Below are 25,196 nucleotides of genomic sequence, written 5' to 3' on the forward strand. Positions count from 1 at the left end.
TATAAGGAAGGACTGCAGGAGTTTATAGCTTAGGTTTTTTTATGCTTATTGCTTAGCTATCTGTCTATGGTATTTCTAAAGTAGATATCCCTCTGGTGTCTAAGCAATGATCTAATAGTCAAAGGTGGTAAACACTAAAGAAGAAGAGAGATTTATTTAGAGGCATGTATTTAGGAGCAATAAAATGAAATAAAGGAGAAAATTAGGTTTAATAACCAGAAACAAATACCTGACAATGAGATCTATTATGCTATGGAATAATCTCTCATATGAAGTGGATGTGTCCTTCCTAGGGACACTTACAACTAGACTGGATGAAACATGACTAAATGCCCAATAGGAAGCAATCCTACCTCGACCTGACCGATCGGGCATAACAATTCCTTGCCCTGCCTAGGCGATTCTATAGAGGAATCTCTTTCTGAGTTCCTTGCCCTGGGTGTTATTTGGCATTTGGGGCAACAGTTTCAAACCGTTATTCCTCTGTTGCTGGGCTGTTGTTTTTTTGCAGGGAGTGGAGGGGGGGTGTTAATCTCAACAACAAAACAGAATTATGTTGAACTAAAGCTTGTGGATGGAAAATAGGGAGTGGAAGGGGCTTTTGTCAAGGCATCCTTCTGCAGCTGAAATATATTTTTAAAATGAATGTCAGTTTCAGACACATACAGCCTTTCAAAATTGTCATGTCTTAGATGAACCCAGGCACTCTCCTGTGACTTCTCACCGTGCATGTCCCTCCAACTCTCTGAGCTTGTTGACGACATCATCTGCTATGTGAGGTGACAAGATGACCAGATCTGATAACTGCTTACGTGGCTCTAAAATCCAATTACCACAGATCCTCTAGACTGTAAATGATGGCTCAGAGGAAACTATTCCTGTCAAAACAGTTTGTTCTGGGCTTTTTCATCTATTTAAAAAAATATATGCATCATAGCAACATCAGGAAGTTGAAACTTGGGTGCCTCTTTCTAGTTATGGAGTAATAGGTTCTGTTCCCCTGAGTCTTAACTCCCTGCAGCTGCTGAGAGTCCTTTTTGTTGCATTATCACCCTCCATAATCATATCATTAGTGGCTGTGGTGTTATTTAAGTGCTCCAGTTCTGTTTACTCTCTGTGGAGACCATCTGTCAAGGGGCCAAATCTCTCCAGATTAAACCTATTACCAGCCAGAGTTGTATTATGAGAACATAGGACATCAAGAGGCACTTATCCCTGGGTCATTAAAAATGATGCTGTAGATCTATATTGCTTCTGCCACACACGTCCTCCCTAGTATGGGTATGTTAGTTTCACCAGTCAGGTAGGATAAGCACTCTGTTTAGTAACAATGGAAATGGTACCAAGTTAGTGAATACAGATTGCTTAAAAGAACTACTTGGTTTTCCCATTCTTGTTTCCCGCCACTAAGCAGCTTTTTTTTTTTTTTTGGGGGGGGGGGGGTGAATCAGCATGAAGAGTTTTATGAAGCTGAACCCATTATCCCCAGAGTAGTAGGACAGTAGCTCTTGGACTCTTTCCAACAAACTTGTAATGGGTTCCATAAGAACTCTTCTTGAAGAGGCAATATCTTTATTATGGCCTCATCTTTGCAAATCTCTTGAGATTCCTTCCTGTAGAGGGCCACTGGTTGAGAACCAGGGCATCCTGCAACAGGCACAGGTGAGATAGCAATTAGAGCTATAAATTCTGGACATTTTAAAATCTCGGTCCAATATAAGTTCCCTGTCTGCACCTCCAGGCTGTTGCATTACGTCTGTTCCCTGACCATGGAAATCTCAATCCACGTGGTCATGGTTAGTGGCAGAGGTCACTTTCATCAGAAGCCCAGTCATTCCCAGCAGCAGTGGCACCAGTTTGAGGGACTACATAGGGGTCCCAGGTATTCATTTATTGGCTTCAGAATGAGCACCGCTTCTTCAGCCAGATTCAATATCATCTTGAAGGCTCTTAGCAGCACACACAAACTACAACCAAAGTATGTTCATTGTGATCTTCTGTATGGCTGGACAAGTAGATCACTTTTGCAAGGGAAATAGATTGGATCAGGCACAGGATCTCCTTGGATCTCTTTCCTTATAACTTACAGTTCTGAGCAAAGCTATAACAGAATGATTGGCTTCCCTTCCCTTGGTTTACAGAGTCATTTGATCATGAAGTAGGTAACAAGAATTCCAGAAACATTATGCACGTTTCAGAAAATACAGTTAGGAGTTTGTAGGAGCTGTTTATGGGACAACAGTCTCAGAGAGTTGTATTGTCTTCCACTTGGTTATTCTAAATTAGCCAATCATGAAAAGCCAGATGCTCACTCTAGTTCTTAGCAATTTTGTCTCAAAATTCTGGAGAATGGCTCTCGAGGCTGCCTTTGCTTGAGACAGAAATAATCTTAGAGCTGTGACTTGGGAAGGGGTTTGGGGTATATTGAACATAGAATGATAGAAATGTAGGGCTAGAAGGGACCGCAAGAGGCAATCTAGTCTATCCCCTTGCACTGAGGTAGGTCCAGGTAAACCTAGACCATTCTGAAAGGTATTTGTCTAACCTGTTCTTAAATGCTTCCAGTGATGGGGATTCTACAACCTGTATTGGTAACCTATTCCAGTGCTTAACTATCCTTATAGTTAGAAAGTTTATCCTAATATCTAAGCTAAATCTCCTCTAAGCCAGTTATTATTTGTCATACCTTCTGTGGATATGGAGAACAATTGATCACCATCTTCTCTATAATAGTCCTTAACATATTTGAAGACTGTTATCAAGTGTCCCCCCACTTTGCTGAAGACTAAACATGCCCAGTTTTTAAATCTTTCCTCAACTATCATGTTTTCTGAACCTTTTTATAATTTTGTTGCTTTCCTCTGGATTCTCTCCAATCCATCCACATCTTGCTTAGTGTGGCGCCAATACTGAACACAGAATTCCAGCTGAGGCCTCATCAGAGCTGAACAGAGCAGAACAGTGACCTCCTGTCTCCTGCTAACACACCCAGACTGATATTTGCCTGATGCATGCTGGAGACGGACCCTTCACCCTTCAAAACCATTTTTCTTCTAGAAATATGATACCAGCCTTTATTCTGGATGGAAATTTCTTCATTTCTGTTTGGGTTGAACTCGCCTTCAGTTCCAGTAAGTGCTGGTGTGAAGAGGTCTCCAACACTGAGTCATTCAATGACAATCTACTTTATCAGGCTTATTTATAATAGTGTCTTCCATACACAATATCTCAGCAAACTGTCTAAATAAACCCGGAAGTCTTCCAAGGGCTACTCCATCGTAGAGTGAGACAGAAATTTGAAGTAGATTACATTTCATTTTACTTTCCAAAGCACTAAGTGCATCTGTTCAGTGCTCTGCCCACCAGCAGCCTCAAAGCCCATGTTTCAGAACATGCAAGAAGCCAGTGATTCAGGATTATAAGATGCAATGTACATACAATAAGGGTGCAAAAGCTTGGGGAGATAAATAGAGCCTGTGCCAGTATTTGCCGTTTGTCAAGAAAGTATTGCAACAGAGGACTGATTGACTCAGTGGGATATGGAGCCTTTACCCTTTGGTTCCCAATTCAAATCCAGTCCCAGGCAGTAGTGATCAAAAGTGCTGGCCTATAGTATATGAAATGAGTTACTGGCCTATTAGAACCATGGAATTGTAAGATAGGATCCGATATATATATATATATATATATATATATGGTCCATCTAGTCCAGTATTCTGACTGTAGCCAGCCAGCTCCATATGCCTTACAGAAAGGTCCAACCTCCTCTTCCCCCACACCATAATTGTTAGTTCTATACTAACATGCCCATGATGATGGAAGTTTCTTCCTAGCCCCAGGAAGTGAGTGGTTTGTGTCCTGAAGCAGGAGGGCTGTCCTCTGTTTGTAAAGCTTTATCATGATAAAGCTTTAACAGCTGCTTTTCTTTAGTCAAATAATGATCTAAACCTTTCTCCAGTCCAACTAAGCGCTTTGCACTGATATTACTTTGTCCCTGTCTTGTCTCTGGCTGTATTCTAGTGAACAGCTGCCTGCATCAAAACCCCACCATCACGAATGACGTTAGCTAGCCCCCAAGTTGGCAGTCTCATCAAAGAGGCCAACGAGAGACTGAATCAACCCTCCAAATCAGGGCTGGGGCACACTGAGCAGCCTGTTCCCGTTTTGTGCCTAGTATAGGACTTTGCTCACCAGAGAACCAATCCAGCACCTTTCTCCAGCACTAATGTAACAAACCTTAGTGGTACAGTCTTGTTAACAGTCTTTGGTGGCCATGGGAATCCCTGCAAAGCTGTGTTCGGTCCAAGCTGAAGACAGAACCACAGAGCCTTCCCAGATGCACTCGGACTGCTTTTGAATGATGTATTGATTCTTTTCTTTTTTACTTTTATCTTTTTATGTCAATAAGGGGCATGAAGTCTTTTTGATAAACCTCTGAATTGTGTTGACCTCTCTCTATCAGAGAAGCATTACCAAATCCCCTGACTAAATATATAATTAATCATTAGAGCTAGTTAAGCACAGGCATTCTGTAGTCTGGCACTAACACAAAGAAGTGGATGTGCAAGTTTACAGGCCACCTTTGGAAATGTGCCCTTTACAGAGATAAGAGGAGGTAAATCCCATCTGTTATTGCAGATTGTTTACAAGCACTTTGGAAAGGTCTAGATTCCCGGAGCACTATGATTCTGTGTGCTAAAGCTCACCAGCAAAACAACTTCTAGCTAATGTGAACTGACTGAAGGCAATCGCGGAACAAAAACCAAGTAGATTTAAATCTCAAATGTGAATCCATTTCCTATACGAAGGGCTCGAGCTAAGTCCCTAGGCTGGGAAGCTTTATAACCGCATTTGCTCCAATCCCTCGGATAGAGACAAGCACCTACAAGATCTCTATCAAGCATTCTTAAAACTACAATACCCACCTGCTGAAGTGAAAAAACAGATTGACAGAGCCAGACGAGTACCCAGAAGTCACCTCTTACAAGACAGGCCCAACAAAGAAAATAACAGAACACCACTAGCTGTCACCTTCAGCCCCCAACTAAAACCTCTCCAGCGCATCATCAGAGATCTACAACCTATCCTGAAAGATGATCCTTTACTCTCACAGATCTTGGGAGACAGACCTGTCCTCGCTTACAGACAACCCCCCAACCTAAAGCAAATACTCACCAGCAACCACACATCACTGAACAAAACCACTAACCCAGGAACCTATCCTTGTAACAAACCCCGATGCCAACTCTGTCCACATATCTATTCAAGTGACATCATCATAGGACCTAATCACATCAGCCATACCATCAGGGGCTCGTTCACCTGCACATCTACCAATGTGATCTATGCCATCATGTGCCAGCAATGCCCCTCTGCCATGTACATTGGCCAAACCGGACAGTCTCTACGCAAAAGAATTAATGGACACAAATCTGACATCAGGAATCAAAATACTCAAAAACCAGTGGGAGAACACTTTAACCTGTCTGGTCATTCAGTGACAGACCTGCGGGTGGCTATATTACAACAGAAAAACTTCAAAAACAGACTCCAAAGAGAGACTGCAGAGCTAGAATTGATATGCAAACTAGACACAATTAACTCCGGTTTGAATAAGGACTGGGAATGGCTGAGCCATTACAAACGTTGACTATCTCCCCTTGTAAGTACTCTCACACTTCTTATCACACTGTCTGTACTCGGCTAGCTTGATTATCACTTCAAAAGTTTTTTTTTTTTTTTCTCTTAATTAATTGGCCTCTCAGAGTTAGTAAGACAACTCCCACCTGTTTATGCTCTCTGTATGTGTGTATATATATCTCCTCATTATATGTTCCATTCTATATGCATCCGAAGAAGTGGGCTGTAGTCCACGAAAGCTTATGCTCTAATAAATTTGTTAGTCTCTAAGGTGCCACAAGTACTCCTGTTCTTCTTTAGGCTGGGAAGAAGTGAGAGCTGCACTCTCCTGCCAAAACTTGGATGTGGCAACCTGAGACTAGGCGTGTGCTGGCCCAGTTGTCTCTTCACAGCCTGCTGATTCCAAAAAGCTGCTGTTTTAAGGGCTTGCCACAAACAAAGTTATATCACTTTGACCTTCCCAGTATAGTTCAAGCTGTACACTCCTCCCACTGCTTATAGAGGTGCTTTCTTCCAGTACAGCTATTCCTGTCTGAGAAGGGGGATAAGCTATCCCCACTAGGCACTGTGATAACTATTTTGCTTAGGGCATGATGTTTTTAACCTAAATCGTCATACAGGTATAAAATCTGTTTGGAGACGCTACATTGTGACATTGCTGCCTGAGGGGTGAATGAAATCTCAGGTTCTTTTTCTGCTTCTCTGACTCCAGCAGCAAAAGTTTCACATATGTGGGGTGGCTCCCCACAGCCTTTTCCTCCCCATGCAGAAGTTTAAGGGATCCGTTTGCAGAGTGTCAGTGCTGAGTGTGGGGAGGAGGTCTCATCCTGTGGGTAAAGCAAGACTAAGAATTAGGAGGTCTGGGGGGGGTCTACTCCCAGCTCTGCTACTGATTGTCTCAGTGGCCTTGGTTGTGTTGCTTAATGTATCCAGGCCTCAGTTTCACAGCTAATATTGACCCACCTTGTGGGGAGTGGGGACTGTGTGATTTGGTAATGTTTGAAAAGTGCTCAGAGAGACTCTTTGATACAAGTACAGAGTTGACTTCTTATTTGATATTTCCATACCCCTCAGTTTCAGGGTCAGATTCCCTTTCATCCCACATTTTCTCCTGAATTAAAGCCCTCCCCTTCTAAAGAAAAATGTTTGGGGATGAATCTGCACACGAGGTTTCTCCATATGGACAGTTGCACAGCTGGAGTCTCTAGAGCAGGGCTCAGGTTTGGGATTTTTTTTTTTACTGTTTTTAAGTGCAGCAGCCAAACTGTAGCACATTGGAAATAATCAGGTTAATTACCGACATGAGCCCCTTTCGTAGTGACGGCGGCATGTAAATATGCTTGTCTGATGCAGCTAATTATCCTGAGCCAGATTTTCACTTCGTTCACACAAGAGGCTTTATCCTGTAAACAAATACGAGTCTTTTAATTGGAGGAACAAAATCAATGCCCATGCAGCTCTCGTATGCGGTACTTTCTATCCTGCTGGGTAATTTTAAAAATAGTATTTACATTGTAGCCACCCCAGAGTCCTGGAAGGAATAACAGTCCCTGAAAACACTGAATCAATTGGGCATCAGCAGGAACAGCTCCAAATCATGACCTTAAACTGGGAGTGAGCTGAGCCCTTCTGCCTGCTGCACCAATCCTCTGAGCTGGTATCTGTAGCTATTGGATCCTCCCCTCCCTTTGTGTCCATCATTCATTGTCGGAGCTTTAAGCATAGGTGCTGGAGCTAGGGGTGTTGGGGATGCAGCAGCACCCCCTGGCTGGAAGTGGTTTCTATCATATATATGGCTTACAGTTTGGTTCAATGGTTCTCAGCACCCCCACTATACAAATTGTTCCAGCTTCCCTGCCTTGGGGGTCTTCAGGTTACCCCTCCCCCCAAAAATTCCAGAACTTGGAGCTAATTTGTATGCTATATGTACAGAACTCTATTGATAATTGTGGGAGCAAAGCAGAAGTCTGATTAGGAATTCTGCACCTTCCCCCCCAGGCAGGAAGTAGCTGTGTTACTGACATGCTACAGAGGAGAGCCAGTCCCCCCTCTCCCTCCCGATTCCCACCAAGTATCTGTGTTGTCCTCAGACCTTTGCTGGTGCAGCTTCACTAGTACAGCCATGAGAGACAACCCATTCTGGTTCTTTTCTTTGGTGGAAAGTGGGCCAAACTCAACAGTGATATAAGTTATACAGCATGTGTGAGCCGACGGGAAGCTGCATAGAAGTGCAAAAGTTGTGTAACTGGCATTCAGTGTGTGAGCATAATTCATACTAAGGGGTAGCAGGGGGAAGTATAGCAGGAACAGTAACTCACCAGAGAGCTGTAGGATTAAATACAGGTGGAGGATTGCTTAATCTTACATCCTGGCAGTGGCTCCCTAACCTGCTACACTGCACTCTTCTACCCTCTCTGCATGTAACTTACATTTATTTTGCTCACCAATTAAATAGCAAATTGGTGTAAGTTACACAACTTTACCACTTACAACAATCTGTAACCTCCATCCCCAATCCCTCACTCCTGAATTAGCCCAGAAAGGGCTGTGGGAGCTGCACCTGCTTCCATCAGCACTGTTTGGCCCAGTATATTTACACAGTGAAGGGCTTTATACAAACCTTTCTTCTCCCTCACCCCCTGTTGGCTCAAAGGAGGTGGAGAGCACAGCGAAGGACAAAGACCATTGATCTTAACTGACCTTTGTGCTGGCTCTTGTTTCCATAATTCTGCATCATTGATGCAAGTGAGTTTTAGCAATGAGTATGTCAATGTAGAGGAATTTGCATTTAAAACGAGAAGCACACCTTAGTAGGGAAGGGCTCCGAAACAGCTAGTATATGTCCAGCCACTGTACTGGCACCTTTCTGAAGCAGCTTTCTTGTCTCCATAATCACAGCCTTCATTTAAAAAAAAAAGTCTCTGGCTCTTATGGCCCCAAAGAAAACCTCAAAAATCTGAACCAAGTGTACAATGTAGAGATGTCTATGTGAGGCTGCAGAGAGCCTGGAATAGTGGCCCTGGGATGTGTCAAATGCCCCATTCATCTCACTGAAGGGTTAAGTCAGATGCCTAGTGATGATGATTTAAATATCGATATTGCGAACTATTTCATTCGTTTTGTAAGAAGGAGGATCACAGATCTGTGCAGTTTATGGTGAGTAGTCTCTCATTTGGTGCCATTTGAAGAAACCATCACTTTTTATTGCTGTCTAAGGTCATGGCTACACTACCCATTTGTGTCACCAAAAGTGATATCAACACCCAAAAATCGACATAATAAAAATCACAATTTTGTGTTCACATTTTCTCTCTCTGTCAGCAGATCGTGTCCACAGTGAGGGCACCATCATCGATAGTGTGAGCAATGCACTGTGGGTACCTATCCCAGAAATAGGGAAGACAGGGGTAGAAGCGCACACACAGTTTCCATGTAGGGTTGAAGCAGTCTTTAGAGAAACTGCAGTGTGCTGAACCATTCAAATTTAATTTGCTGGTATGATTGTGGTCCCAGAGAAGATATTCATATACCCTGGAGGAGGCAAGGATAGAAGGTCTTTTGGCTTCCTCCCCAGTGTCACCTGGCCATTTAATCTTGATACAATGAACAATATTCCTGTTCCTCGGGTTATTCTGGATTTTTGTATTTAATCCAAGAGGTTTGGGTGTATTATTTCACATTAAAAAGAGGCATGGTAAGGTAATCTCATCATGTTTCCCCGTAACAGATTCTACTAAATCCAATTTGCATATCATTTGAGACTCTAAGCTGCCCTTTGAAAACCGATGGGTGGAACTGGCTCTAAATCCTGCAGGTGCACTATGTAATTGCTGAAGAATCCTGGTGGCCTTTAATTTTAGGCATTCAGCCCTTTGGTCAGTGTTAATGGAACACAAACACACTTGTAATTCTCCCCTGTTCCTGGTGGGTTGTGTCATATTTCTCAGACAGTGTGGACTGCCATGTGTGCTCAGGAGGTCGGGTGAGAAGGAGCAAGAGGAGCCCATTTGTGGGTTCTGCTGCTCAACGAATATTAATATTTAGACGCTTGTTTAACCAAAGTTCAGAATATGCACATTTCTCTTGCTGGAGCCTCTTTGGCTGAAGCCTGCTAACCCATCCCTTTCCCATTATGATCTAATAAATTCAAATTAGATTTACAATTTCATGGCACCATCAGTAATGTGGGGCGGGTTGAGATAATCTCCTGGGGGCAGCCTTTCAAAGCACTGTGATCAAATCTTACAGGAGAAGGGGCAAAGTTCAAGTCTGCAAATCTGTGGTTCAATGAAAGGGCGGTTCCTTTTCAGGCATCTATTTCTAAATATAACCACCTGAAAACACAGAGCCCTAAAGATTTCTTAGACTTTCACTCCAGGTGGGAGATATGGGCCTCCTGGGCAGCTGATTCAGGAGGAAGGGAGAGAGATTCATAATGTAGGGCTTGTGAGATGGTGTTGCTATTAAAAACAGACAATTCCCTTTGGTTTGTTCTACTTATTTGCTTTAACTAGTTTTGTTCTATGTGTGTTAGTTTATATTCTGTCTGGGGCTGAACCCTGGGAACAAGCTGCCTTGGCACCTTCCCCAGGGTAGCCATTCAGACCACTAGCATGTGATTGGCAGCAGGGAGTTTTTGCATAGTAAGTATCAGGGGATAGCCGTGTTAGTCTGTATCTACAAAAACAACAAGGAGTCTGGTGGCACCTTAAAGACTAACAGATTTATTTGGGCATAAGCTTTCATGGGTAAAAACCTCACTGAATGCCCAAATAAATCTGTTAGTCTTTAAGGTGCCACCAGACTCCTTGTTGTTTTTGTATAGTAAGGGGAAGGGAAAAAATGACTGTAAAGTCCCCCTCATTGCAGATTTTCTCTGTCACAGTCCAGTTCCACATATGTGTCTATAATTTATTATCCCATGTTTTGGAAGGAATTATGACTCAAAAGACTCATTGCTGTAAGCACAGCCTGTCATCTGCTTTGACAAAACTGTTTGGGTCACTATTCTAATGTCTGCAGGCTGCCATCAGAAGCACCCGATTTTTTTCTGTTGCTTTGCACTGAAGACCTGGAGTCCGAGATGCACTGACATCAGATGGGGCAATGTATACCAAGAATGGAAGATTTCCCTGTGTGCCTGCGATCCCAGTCTCAATCGCACTTTGTCTGTAAGCAAAGAGCCACAGCATAAGAAGGGGCTAAGCTCAAGGAGTTGCAGGTGCTCAGCACCTCTTCCGGTTTGGCCCACCGTCCCTATAGTAGATTCTAGAGGGTTGTTGTGGTTTTTTTTGTTTTTGTTTTTTGTTTTAATCTGTAAATAATGTCACCTGAGGATTCTTTACTTTTCAGCTTTGCTTGTTTCTTTTGGTCACTTTTACCATTTGTAAAGGTGAGACATGTCGAGGGCAAAATAGAGATAGACATTAAGATATAAGTGAGAGCCAGGCATACTGTGGCCGTGAACTGGCAAAATTCCTTCCCGTAACTGCCACTGCACCTCAGTTATGACCTGAAGCTTCCTCCCACTTTGCCCTTCCCACCTTGAGCTCCCCATAGGGCTCTGGCAATGCCTCCTCCTTCATGACCTACATCATCCTATATTATTCCATACCAGCGCCTCTCGTGAGAAGGGACTTTCCGTTGTTCAAAACTGTGTGGGGTTTTGTGTTGCTGACAAAAGCCCACTATGAACTAATCCAGACCACCAAACTTGTAACCCAGCTGAATGAGTAGCTAAGAGCCACAGGCTCTTCTGAGTTTAAAACTGGAGGCTTGTTAATATCTGTTCCATCAGACTAGATACCTCAGCACCAGTCAGGATGCTGCTACAGGTATATTAGATAATTAAGTCCAAAGCAGACTGCAAAGAGTTACCCAGTTTTGTGAGATCCATTTGTAACAGGGCAACAAAATGGCAGATGAAATTCAGTGTTGATAAATACAAAGTAATGCATATTAGAAAACATAATCCCAGCTATACATACAAAAAGATGGGGTCTAAAGTAGCTGCTACCACTCAAGAAAGAGATCTTGGAGTCGTGGATAGTTCTCTGAAAACACCCGCTCACTGTGCAGAGGCAGTCAAAAAAGCGAACAACATTAGGAAAGGGATAGATAGTAAGACAGTAACTATCATAATGGCACTACATAAATCCATGGTTCGCACCCACATCTTGAATACTGGATGCAATTCTTGTCATCCGAACTCAAAAAAAGATATATTAGAAATAGAAAAGGTACAGAGAAGGCAACAAAAATGGTTAAGGTTATGGAACTCCTTCCATATGAGGAAAGATTTAAAAGACTGGAGCTATTCAGCTTGGAAAAGAGATGACTAAGCGGGGATATGACAGAGGCCTATAAAATCATGAATGGTGGGGAGAAAATTAATAGTGAAGTGTTATTTACCCCTTCACATAGCACAAGAACCAGGAGTCACTCAATGAAATTAACAGGCAGCAGGTTTAAAACAAACAAAAGGAAGTATTTCTTCACACAACACAGTCAACCTGTGGAACTCATTGCCAGGGGATGTTGTAAAGGCAAAAGTATAACTGGGTTAAAAAAATAATTAGATAAGTTCATGGAGGATAGGTCCAGCAATGGCTGTTAGCCAAGATGGTCAGGGATGCAACCCCATGCTCTGGGTGTCCCTGAGCCTCTGATTGCTAGGAGCTGGGACTGGATGATAGCAAATGGATCATTTGATTGCACTGTTCTGTTCATTCCCCTTGAAGCATCTGGCACTGGCAACTGTTAGAAGACAGGATACTGGGCTAAATGGACCATTGGTCTGACCTGATATGGCCATTCTTATGTTCCCATGGTCTATGAAAGGGTGTTTCCTGCTCTTGTCTGTGTCTGAGTGAAGGGGGAAAGGGACAGGATTTTCTTGGGGAATGAGATGCATCATCTTTTACAATGGCAGGAGCCAGAATTTGAGAGCGGGCAGTAGAGTTGGTTATTGTAACATGAGAGGCTAGGTGTTTGTGGTAAATTACATTTGAATTAACTATCTAACAACATCAGGTTTCTCAGTTCTCTGGAGCTCTGACCCTTTCCTTCACAATTTACATGACCATGCCACTGTGGAAGGCCTTGGAGATTTATGTCACCGTGATCTCAGATGAGAAAGGGATTAAGCATCAAGCAGCTTGATTGATGCATCACAGCTGATCAACATACAAGTGCCTATTTGCAATCTAGTCATACCTCTGATCCATTTTCCACTCCTGTGACATGCTGCAGGTGCTTCCTGTATACTGTAGAGGGGCAATGTTCTTTGTGAGTGAAATGCATTGTATTTAACTTCTGGATGAGTTTCCCTAAGTAGGGGCTGTTAATTCATTAATGCACCCTCCACTAGGCCAGGTGGGTGTGGTGTGACCCAAGTTGACAGAGTTTCTGTAATGAACATCTGGGGTTTAATCACAAAGTGAAGTCATTCTACATTCAGCTCCATGTAAAGGAAGAACTCTCCCCCACACTCACGGTTTGTCTGTAGTGGAATAGCAGGGAGAGGCGTAGCAGGAGGGTGGAACTGATTTTTACTGCCAAAGTAATCAATAGAATTGAATATCTTCCAAGGTGGCCAATCCCTACATTTTTTTACTTCTGGCTGGCTGCACCGGAACTAATGATTTCACATGGAGGAACGAATGTAGAGTGCCTCTATTCTGAAAGAATTTGTTGGGGTTGCCTACTGGGGAGCTGCAGCTGGGAAGTGCACTGGAGAACTTTGGAAACTATGCACATTTGTGCACACCCAGAGGCGGACACTCAGTTGGCTTGTATTTTACCAGCATTCCCTAATGTCAGAACAAACAGTGTTTAACAGGGAACCTCAGATGAAATCATGGAGCAGAGTCTTCTCTGTGTCTGAAATGGGGGAGGATTTGTTCAGAGAAAACACAAGCCATTAGCTCTCACAAGATTTGGTGGTTGGAGGGGATTTCTTTTTTGTTTTGCTTTTAACTGAACCTTTGATCTGAACCTTCACAAAGAGTTAGATTTGAAGTTGGGACAAAAGTTCAGGCTGGTGTTTCTTTTCTGACCAGTTCTCCTGGACCACTGATGATGTCAGAACCACTTTCCACAAGCTTCACTCTGGTGGTATGTGAGCAGCAGAGCCCAGCCATCAAGCTCTTGATTATGTATAAGATGGGGATCCAAGGGTTGTTTGTCAATAGCATACTAGGTTCTGGCCACTTGGAGGATTTTGTTGGCAAGATGGGGTATTTTGATTTTATATAGGCCTAGGGCTCTTCCCTCTTCCACATATTGTCAGCTAGCAAGAGCGAGGAGCCTTGACAAACATCTGAATCTGCAGACCCTGGTGGAATGGATCAGTCTGACCCCAGGCTGGTGGATCATTGTGGGAATGAGCAGTTTTATCTCGCATGTCTTTCATGGGAGAGACTAATACACTGAAACTGGGGAAGAGAATCCTGCAGCATTGGAACAGGAGAGCAAAAAGAGCTGGAGCCTTCCTGGCGTGAAGACAGTCTGCTTTGGTCTACACATTCACATCAAGCTGGGCCATAAAAGGTCAGAGTAAGAATTCATCCTAAATGAGGGAATTAATGTGTCTAGTGCTTTGAAGGTGTAAAGTATTCTGAAAAAGTTCATTGTGCATAGAATCATAGAGATGTAGGTCAGGAAGGGACCTTGAGAGGTCAAGTCCACCCCCCTGCTCTGAGACAGGACCAAGTAAAACCAGCCCATCCCTGACAGGTATTTTTTCAACCTGTTCTTAAAATCTTCCAATGACGGGGATTCCACAGCCTCCCTTGGAAGCCTGTTCCAGAGCTTTTCTTCCCTTATTGTTGGAAGTTTTTTTCCTAATATTGAACCTACTGTTCGCAGCTTCCAATCGTAGGCTTGAGATCAAGCTCTGAGATCTAGGAGGTGTCACTTACCTTTAGTCTGACCTCCCTTCATGGGGCTCTGTGCAGGAACTTCATCTTGAAATCCCAGAGCTTTGCAATGGCATAATTCCGCAGTGTTGGACTTTTCACTCCAGCACTTAGTGCAACTTGAGCAACAAGCTTGTCCGAGCAGATCAGCAGAAGCAGTTTGAATTAGCTTCTGAATGGCAAGTCTCATTCAGGCAGCCTCTGTGCTCTGTGCTGACTGTGATCCTTAGGCTGGTTTCAGAGGGTTTCTCTCACCTGAAAAGATGCATCAGAAGCTTATTGCAAATGGGAGTCTCCTTTTCCCCACTGCTTAGTTAGAACAGTAATCCACATAGGGGTGGGGGAGTCTCTCTCCTCCCCCTTGGACTCCCTGATGTCTTCTGAGCTCCCTGATGTCACTCCAGCCTTGCTGGCAAAGGTTAAGGTTGATGTTTGAGATAAAATATGTCTTTCCCACTGTTGTCTCCTCCCTGGTCCTGAACGTCTGTCAGAAGCAAAGTCTGAAGCATATGGGGGTAACATGCCAGATTTTCTCTGTCTGTGTGTGTGGGGGGGAAGTATCAGGGAGTACACTCTCTGCTTTGGTAGGTGACGTGGGAATGTCTGCTTTTCCAGAGGCTCCCAGCTGACCAGCCTCCTCTCCTCTGCCCTCCCCAGCTGTTGCACAGCTGTTTTTATAGCTTGGAACATCAAAAAAATTGGACAGGTCAGATCTCTGCATATTTCTCCCCTCGAGGTCTCTTCTGATTTCGCATTCAAAACCCTTCCAGAAAAGCAAAATCCCACCATTCCACTCATTTCTGTCCAAAGCATTATCCCACACTCCAGGTCCATATCCCAATCCTGCATGACTGCAAGTGAGATTTTGGACATAAAGGTGGAAGTCGCTGGGTTTGGGGTTTCCAGTTCTCCAGGGAGGAGGCCCAGCTGCTGGATCAGAGGGCAGAGATCCATCTCCTAGTGGCTTCTCAGTTGGTATTTCTGTTAGCAAAACCTAAACCAGATACAGGAATGGAATATTTCAGACAGCCTCTTTTCATTTCATACAAACTGGTCTCCAGAAGAAAGTTTGTTGCAGATCTGTCTTGGGTTGGTTTTTAGTCAGTGCTAGAAATTCTGCTGGTAGGTGACACACCCTGCAGTAATGGATTTAGTTTCCAATGAGCTTCAATGTGCAAAGAGGACAGCAGCACGCTAAAGGCAGGTGTCCAGGCATTGTCCTCATAGCATTGTAGAAGTGAGAGGTGGAAAATACATGCCAGGTCACCCTGTCTATAGCCCAGCCAATATAGGAGAGTTTCCTACAGTACCTTTACTACTGTGTTGTCCAATCTAGTTTGAAATTTCTCAAGCAATAGGCTTTCCACCATTTCCCTTGGACGACTGTAATCTTGCACTCTATTGAGGCTCAAGTTGCTGTATGCAGAGGAGTATTAAAGCATGACTTGAGAATTGCAGAGCTTGTTTGTGTCCACTTTCCTGACCACTGGGATAAGAAAAACCTTCTCTCCACCCTCTGTCACTAAACACTGCTATAAAACAAGAACCTTATAAATCAGTGACAGCATACTTGATGGTGCAAGTGGCCTGCATGTCTGAGACAGTCTGAAAGCAAGCAGCTTTCAGTGACTTGAGCAGTAAATCTCTCTCTCAGGTAACTAAATTGGTGGATAACATGCAACTGATTTCTCTGAAAGATGCAGGAAAGCAGGGCAATCCAATCGCACCCAACTCCTTAACGCAATTAACTCACTCTTCATTAAGGTTTGGAGTCTGGGAACAGAACATTGTTACAGGATAATGGTCTCCTGCTGCTACTTTAATGCTCAAGCAAAGCCAAGACATTTATTTTCAAAGCAGGAGACATTGATCTTGTACAATGTTCAACTGCTAGGTCTTTATTTCTGTTCTCTCAATTGACTGATGTCCATTACTTATTGTATCATGTGGCTGCTGGCTGTGGTGCAGTGATAGCTACTCCTTGTGCTACTGGAGACCTGCATTCTGGTTGGATTACAGAGCTGATATAGATTTGCTTCAGTCAATCGGAAGCCATCTTATTAATAAAAGTATAGGTATTTTTAAAGTGCAGTTAGTCTTATTTTGTTAAGTGTATTAATAACCCAATCACAGTCCGCTATCCAGCAATTGGATAGGCTGGCACAAATTCCAGGTGGGATAATAAGTGAGGCACCATAAGTGAAGAGCTTCTACTAAAAGACTTGGTGTCTGCATCAGTGGGTCTGACTGTGTGGGTGTCATTTTCAGCATGATAGGAGTATTGGGATCCATCTCTTGTGTGTGACTGGGAGGTGGCTGAAAAACAGTTAAATAGAGAATATTAAGGGTCATAGAGTCTTTGTGTCAAGGTTCTGTAGAGCATCAGTGCAAGGGTTGTTTGATTGGAATGGTCTATGAGAACTGTACACCTGCTGCAATGTGAGACAGGGTGATTGAGAGAGACAATGCTTTGGTATACTGGAAGCATCTCATACCCTGCAATGAATATCCAGAGCTGTTACTTTCTTTTCAGCATCATTACAATTTCAACAGCCAGCCACTATTTTGGTTTTCTTTGTCATTTTAGAATTCAAGAAGCCAAGCTTGATATGAGCGTTCTTTAGCAGGCCAGTGTGGCTACAGCACTGGCACCAAGAGGTTTAGAAGGGTCACTCTGCTCTCATGTTCAGTGCTAAACCACAAACCCTTTCAATTGCAATTATGCCTGAGAAAAAGGCCCTGCAGAGAATCTTTGTTCCCTGGCCCTGCTCCAGCCCAGCGTACTCTGTGTCTGCTAAGGCCTTTGCGTTTTAGAGCTCTTACTTGGTTTGTCTCTCTTTTAAAGGGTTCCTATCTGTTTCCATAATCCCTATAATCTGTACCCATCAACCACAGGCTGCTTGGGCCTTCAGCCCAGCCAACACGCAATTTAAAAGCCTCCAGTTTTCACCAGTCGGGCTCAATCTCCGTGTGCTGTACCACCTTCCGTTAGGTTACAATACCAGGGGAGAAGAGCATCTTGTCACACTGTCTGGGAAAAGGGGAAGGTGGGCACACCTCAGTGCAGGGGAGCCCGGAGCTGGAGCGCGGAGCAGCTCCGGAGCAGTGGAGCTGCAGGTTTTTGCCTGGAGCTGGAGCAGGGCTCCAAAGCCCTGCCTCAGTGAATAAAGCTGTGTCTGTATTAGATTTTTTCCTCTTTTTCCCATTATTGCTACTATCAGTGCCGCTTCACTGGCACTAGAAATGGTAGGAGTGCCAGTGCATACACTTCTCAACCAGTATGTCCTCTAGACCTACTCAGAGAAGGCAAAGTCGATGTGGTTATAAAAATGCCAGTAGCCACCAATAATACCAAGAGTAGGAATTCAGTGTTTGGATCTGGAATCGATGTTTTTCTAAACGATCTGCTCTAGGATGATTGTAGGGATGTGCTATGGCCTGTGTCACACAGGACGTCAGACTAGATGGAAACTACTAGTTTATTAAACAAGTTGAGGCCTAAAGGTCTGTGTCCGTTTTCTACATTTCACCAGGATCTTTTCTTGCTCTTGGTGTAGCTTAGCATGAGCGGGAAGGTCGTATTTATTTAGTTGACTAGTGTTCTAGGGAGACTGGTCTCTTGCTGTAAGGACTAGGTTAGAGCATGAGAGGGAGAGTCAGGAGACTTGCGCTGTATTCCTAACTGCTGTTGTCTCTGTGACACCTTGGATAAATCACTTAAACTCAGCCTCGGGTTCCCCATCTGTTCACAGGAGGTAATGTTTTATTCAACTTTGGCTTTGTAAAGTACTCTGTGACCCTGAGCTGGAGGTGCAGAATATGAAGATACAATCAAGCATTCATGTAAATATGCATGTAAATTAGCTACATCTGCCCAGCTCATGGAGCGTTGCCAATGTAGCCTTTCATGTTGCCAAGTTTGTGCACCCTTGTGCTAAATGAACAAGTATGTTATTTATTTAGGGCTTAAGAACTAGCATGGTATTTCATCAATTGATGCTACCACACTGAGCTGACTTTTAGCAGTCAATCACACATCCTCACTAAAGCATGGGTCTGGTAAGTAGGGCTGGGAAGGTGTTGTGGTCAAATGCACTAGCTATCCCAACTCACTGTTCATCAAATCCATCTCCCCACTAGGCGTCCCTATTACAAGGCAACTTGTAATTGATTACAAAATAGTGTTTTTCAATATTGGTGACTTTTGATTTTACATGTTGGAGAAATTGTGTCTGAGTTGTTGCAATGAGGTCACTATAACAGGGTGGCTCACCCCTTGTGGGCTGGAACTTGCCAACCCTGGATAGACTGAGCCACGCTTGGAAGACATTGGGGTGACTGCCCTATAGAGAGTAGCAGGAGGTTGCAATGAAGGGGGAAAGCTCAGGAAGCTGTGGCAGACTACGCTGAAAGTGAGGAAAACTCTCCAAGTAGGTAGGTAGAGACCCTGACCAGGCAGGCGAGGGACTGCAAAGGCCCCAGGCAGCAAGGCCTTGGAGGAGGAAGAGAAACCTTGTCTTGTGTGGCTTTATGAATGGACTTTGTTTTGGGGGGCTCAGTTTTAGTTAGTTTCATTTATATTAATAAACTCAGTCCCCAAGGAGCAATATTTTTTGACCAAGAAAAAGCCTGAAGTGAGGTTTCTTTGAACAGTCCAAGAGGGGAAACTGAGACAGGCTGTCTGTAGCATGGTCCTAGGCCATGAGGGGGTGCACGGGATGCAGCCGAGCCAGCCCATTATACAGACACGCCTGAAACAGTTCCTTCCTCCTGACAGGGCAGGGATCAAAACCCCAGCCAAGGTTCATGCTGCACAAGGCATTTCTCACTTTCTGGAAAGCGGCAGATACTTCCCTTGTTTGGGGTCAGATTTGGGACCAGCTTAACTCTTAACAAAGCTCTGCCCAGGTGTTTGAAACCAGCCACCTGGATTCCTCATCTGCCCAGTGCTGATATAGAACAGAGCAAAAAAATGAAAAAGTAACGCAATGTTTCTGTAGTGACCGGAGACTGGCAGTGCCCCACGAAGGGACAGTTCAAGAAGTTTAGGCAAGGTGCAGCCTGCAGGCCAGGTGCAGCCCAGAGAATTCCGCACTGCAGCCCGTCGTAGCCTTCTGTTTCATTTTAGGGCTCCAACATCAGCGCTCCATCTTGACCCAGGAAGCCTGTAGTCTCCCCCAGCTGCGCATAAGTATGGCTACAAGAAGGCCTTAGCCACTTACCTGGAGCTCCATGTAGCACTCAGCTGGACAGAATTTAGTACCTTCAGAGCTCAGAGAGAGTCTTTCTAGCCACCTGTTATCCCTCATGTTCTTCTGTATCTATGTTGATGCTGGCTCTGCCCTGCTTCACTGGCTACAAGGGCTGTTCACTCGGGCCATTGCCTGACGTTAGCAGCACTCAGTAATGGTTTTGTTGTTTCCTCCCACAGAACATAGACATTACCAACTTCAGCAGCAGCTGGAGCGATGGGCTGGCCTTCTGCGCTCTCCTCCACACCTACCTGCCGGCACACATTCCATACCAGGAGCTCAATGGCCAGGATAAAGTAAGTCCTGCTAGCTCTGCTCTTGATCATGCTTTGCGTTGATTCTCAATTGGCAGCAGGAGGAATCCCGGGGAAGGCCTTCCGTTGTGGTGATGTGTTGCAGACCTGGCATAAAAGTCATAGCGTTCAGACAGATACAATGAATAGGTGGGGGGAACAAAAACAAAAGGGAGAGAAAATAAATTAATTAAAACCCTAAAAAAAAAAATAAGAAAAAAACAGGAGGAGGGGAAGCGTAGTGGCAAGGAGCGGGCGCTCCAACAGGTTAAATCCTGCCTAAGGTCTGGCTGCCGGGTGGCTAAATCCAGTGGGTGTTGCATGTCCACATGAAGAAGAAAAGCGCCCCCTTGAAAGGTTCCCACAAACACCTCCGATTGCTCCTACTGTCCCAAGAGTTGTGTCTCTGGGGCGGCGGCTCCCTTCCAGTGACTGGTAAAGAACCCAGGCGCCTCAGAGGAAAAAGTGTTTTGATAATTGAGCTGCATATTTTGGTCCTCCAGGATTTCTATGGAGTTCCAGCCTTAATGTGAAAGAATCCGTTGGAAAGAGAGTGTTTATTGTCAAGCTGGGAATTTTGGACATTGCTTTCCAGTTAGTGATCTGTTCATCTGCTCTACCCCTGTGCCTCCTCCCCTCCAATGACACAGGGTATGGGCATTACCATACTGACTCAGTGCAGCGTAGAGATCGCTCAGTGGAGCTGCTGGGAAAACAGCATGTAAAAAAGAAAAAGCATTTCAACTAGGATTGCTAGACATCTGGTTTTCGACCAGCGTGCCCGGTCAAAAGCTGACTCTGGCAGTTCTGATCAGCACAGCTGACGGGGCCACTAAAAGTCCAGTTGGCCGCAGAGGCCGGCTCTGCGTGGCTCCCGGAAACGTCCGGCATGTCCTTCCGGCTCCTAGGCAAAGGGGCGGCCAGGGGGGCTCCGTGTGTTGTCCCCATACACAGGTGCTGCCTCCAGCGCTGGCTCCACAGCTCCCATTGGCCAGAAACAGTGGCCAACGGGGGCTGCGGGGGCAGCACCGGCTGATGGGGGCAGTGGGCAGAGGCCCCTGGGCACGCCTCCACGTAGGAGCTGGAAGGACATGCCAGCCACTTCTGGGAGCCACATGAGGTAAGTGTCACCTGGAACCCAAACCGCCTCCCATGCCCCAGCCTAGAGCCCCCTCCTGCATCCCCAGCCAGAGCCCTCACCTCCTCCCATACCCCTGCCCCAGCCCGATGAAAATGAGCGAGTGAGCGAGCATGGGGGAGTGCGTGTGACAGAGGGAGGGGGGATAGAATGAGTGAGAGCAGAGCCTTGGGGAAAGGGCTAGGGCAAGGGTGTTAGGTTTTCTGCAATCAGAAAGTTGGCAACACTAATTTCAACACATTCCTGCATCACATCCCACTTTCTCTTTCCCTCTGTCTCAGACCTTTCAACTGTAAATACATTACTGACACAACAGATAGGGAAAGCCTAGGTTTACCGTGAATACCAATTACATTGTCTACACTAGGGTTTTAACAAATTAGCTAACACCTGTTAAAAACAAACTTTTTCCTGCCAGTGAAGACAAAGCCCCAGTGTGCCCGGTGTTAGGATTTAGCCCAGAGAGCTTTGAAAAGAGCTAACCAGGTGATATCAGCTCTTTGTTTTTCAAAGGCTTTACCTGCCCTTTGGACAGCCCTTATTTGAGAGAACCTTTTGCTGGGAGAGCATGTGATGAGGTGGAAAAACACTGAAATGGCTAGATACGCAGATGGGCTTTGTTACCTGTGTGGGAGGAGTAGAGGAGACTCCTGGAGGAGGACTGCTCAGGCTCCTTTCATTATGAAAGAAGAAATGCCCAGAGGCACAAAAGTGTAGGAGCAAAGCCAAATGAACAGGGAATTGGCTATTGGCAAATCTGACAGAAACTGGAGAGGGTCCATTACTCCTTTGAAAGGACTGAAGCAGATACAAGTTGCAAAGGGTGTTCTGTGGCAAATCCCAAGAGCATTGTTATATATCTAGGACTGGGCTGTGTGCTATGGATGTGTAAGATTCTAGCTTTGTCAGAGAAACCAAGCTATAAGTCTTCTAGGCCATAGTGTGGGTAGGTCCTAGATGTGCTCTCATTATACATATATCAGCTGCATTGTTCCATTGGCCACAGAGAGCATGCCCGTTAACTGTAACGAGCAGGCCAGGAGTAGCAGAAGGTTCTAAGGGTTTTCTTTATGGTGACTGGTGTAACAGGAGCAAAAAAATACATTAACCAAGACCGGGACCAAGCACCTAGTAGAGTTCAGCTGGAGAATAGCTTTTATCAGAGAATCCCCTGGTAGATAAAGCTACAGGCTGAGGTAGTACCACATGCTGCCATGTGGGAAACCTGGGTTCAAGATTTCCACTTAGGCCGATGTGGTTAGCTGCAAACTTTACATTGGAGGAGGTGAAGAATAAGTTAGTGCAACAGCAGCAGCACCTCCTGTGGGAGGTGCTGCGGGGTCTGCTAACAGTTTGTCATCATCTTCTCAGACGGAAAATTACAGCTGAGCATGTTGTAGAGAGAGGTGGTAAAAACCACAAGCACCTTGCTCAGTTGGGGAGTCAGCCAACATTAGCTCATCTCAGAAGAGGAGAGTTTTTATTTGGTCAGACAGTGGATTAGAGACCACAGTTTCTTCCTCCTTCTTCTCCCACACACATACACTTTCCAGGCTTTAGATGACAACGAAACCACAGGGAATGACTCTGTCTTATCAGAATCTACCCAAAGTCTTTCACTTTCCTGCTTGGGTTTGAACTTTCCATCAAGCAAAAACAGAGAGAGTGAGAGAACAAGGGCCAAGACCCCTGCCTTAGGAAAGGATTAGTCAGACACTGCGGGGACAGCCCCAGGAACACAAGCTTTCCTGTGGTCTCTTCAAGCAAATCACGTGTAATCTGTTTGAACAGTGTCTGAAACATGGTACATACTGCAGTAAAATAGCATCGTAATCTGAAAGCCCAGACACTACAGGGATGGATACTTTAGAAATCCATGTAATAATGATTAATCACAGTGAAATTTAAAGATGGACCTAAGCCACAAAGTCCAGCTCTGGATTATAGGTTTTCTGACATTTGGGATGTTTGGATGCAGGGTTTGGTTTGATAGATAACAAGGATAGGGCTCAGCTGAGAATTTGGGAACTAGATCTGAATTTCCCCCAAAATTTTATTGTACCTTGGGTTTTTTAGGCCCATTTCTAATAATGTTGTTCAGGTTGCTGATTACAGCCTCCCAGCTGCCTTTTTTACAGAGATAAATAAGAACTATTTTCATTAAGATGAATTTTCCCTCTCTTGATCTTTCTTTCTCTGACCCTGTGTTTAGCAACACTCCTGGTGCTTTGAGATATTTCTCACCGAGGCAAACAACAAGGTTATTATTCACAATTCAAAAAATTTCTATAAATTGCCCACCACCACACAGTCCCAGTGGAACTGCACTGTTTAGTCACTGATGCCTTAAACTGAGCCACCATTTCCTTGTCTGTTAGCTGGTTCTGACCCTCACTTTTCAGCCTTTATTGCTACAGCATATTTATCCATCTGAAATCACAATCTTCTCCTTGAGGCGCCATAATCAATTTCACAAGAACAAGTTCCATTGTTAAAAACAGTGGATTGTTGCTTCAACAACAGTAGATGAACTCTTCAGAGACAGAGAGACTGTGGGCATGAGGACATCCTAATTACAAAGAAAGGGTGAAAAGATCAGTTATAAGCAGAATTCCCTCAAAATAGAAAATTCTCCCTGATTTTTCAGGTCATTTCAGCTCTTTACAGAAACACCACTCTAACGACTCGCACAAACTTTGAGAAAACATACCTTCCTGCAGATGAGTTTGTTGGATTGTAGATTCCTTACATTTTGGAGACTTGTTGCTTAGTATGACTGGCTCTTCTCATCTTGAGCCTTGACGCATCTTGTCTGTTTGAAGATCTTAAGTCTGATACTTGTTCATTTTTTAAAACATCATCTGATTTGGACCAATTCAACACCACAGCTCCATGGCAAGATTCAGGAATAAAGAGCTTGCTTTGGTGCTAAGCTTAATGATGGTGTCTCCTGCCTTATTTTCACAGAAAAGAAATCTGCTTTTGGCTTTTCAAGCTGCTGAAAGTGTGGGCATCAAACCCAGTCTGGTGAGTACCTGGGTGCTGGGCAGGGTGTGTGGATGAGGAGGGGAAGGGGGTCTGAATGCATAGATCTAAATCCTCCATTACAATGCAGCCCATTTATTCTCATTAAAAACATTCACTTAGTGTTAAAGGAAAAGTGTAGCTAAATGCCCAGGCCACTAGTCTGAAAGCTCTTAACTTGAGGAGCACTTCCCAGCAGGCATAACTGCTGATATGAAGTTGTTAATTACAGTCAGCCATTCCTGCCGTGACCCCCGCTATGTGTGGGAAAGCCCCGTGTCTGTCTGTCAATCCATGTTTCAACCGGCTGCATTACTGGTTTAACAACCAGAAGGAAAATGCTAAAATCCCTGTTTTAAAATGCCTTGGGTAGAGCCAAGAGCGTGACAGCAAACGTGGAACAAGGAGATTACTATGCAGAGGTTAAACCTTTAGGGGTTTGTGAGCTAAATAAGGAACTGGAAACATGTGTCTGCACATAGAAGAAACTTGAAGTATAATAACCATACATAGAGAATTAATCCGTCAGTGCAGATTGAAAAGATCCTTATGGGACATCAGATGCATCTGGCTGTCTAATCAGCTTGTGCCTTGGCACTACTTAGTGCATTTAGTATATCACCCTCACAAATACATTAGGCCAATGCATAGCCTTGATTGACTGTTATGCAGTTTAGACTCTAATTGAATTAATTCTGGAACTGAATGAGAGTCTTAGCTTTAGACTTGTCTACCCAGGGCTGATAGCACTGGGGGAGCTGACCCAGTAAAAGAGTGGGATATTTTTTGCAAAATTTCCCTATTGTAGCCCATACAAAAAGGGCTTTTGCTTAGCAGTTCTCTGCTGTGAGAGAGGAAGCAAGCAGGTAGGTTGCATACTTTTTTTTTTTTTTTTTAAAGGTGACAACTCTCCCTCAAGTCCAACCCAGGG

The 25,196-nt window shown here is 44.4% G+C and overlaps 1 protein-coding gene across 5 annotated transcripts in view; it reads left to right on the plus strand.

Moving 5' to 3' along the window:
* Positions 1–25,196, plus strand: part of SPECC1 (sperm antigen with calponin homology and coiled-coil domains 1) — a 143,478-nt gene that overhangs the window by 109,669 nt on the left and 8,613 nt on the right. For all 5 annotated transcript variants that reach the window (XM_054008769.1, XM_054008766.1, XM_054008768.1 and 2 more), the window contains 2 exons: positions 19,990–20,106; positions 24,209–24,268. In XM_054008769.1, the coding sequence (XP_053864744.1) occupies positions 19,990–20,106; positions 24,209–24,268 (177 nt within the window). The remainder of the gene's footprint in view (positions 1–19,989; positions 20,107–24,208; positions 24,269–25,196) is intronic.

Source organism: Malaclemys terrapin, chromosome 18 (genome assembly GCF_027887155.1).
Source record: "Malaclemys terrapin pileata isolate rMalTer1 chromosome 18, rMalTer1.hap1, whole genome shotgun sequence".
NCBI lineage: Eukaryota > Metazoa > Chordata > Testudines > Emydidae > Malaclemys > Malaclemys terrapin.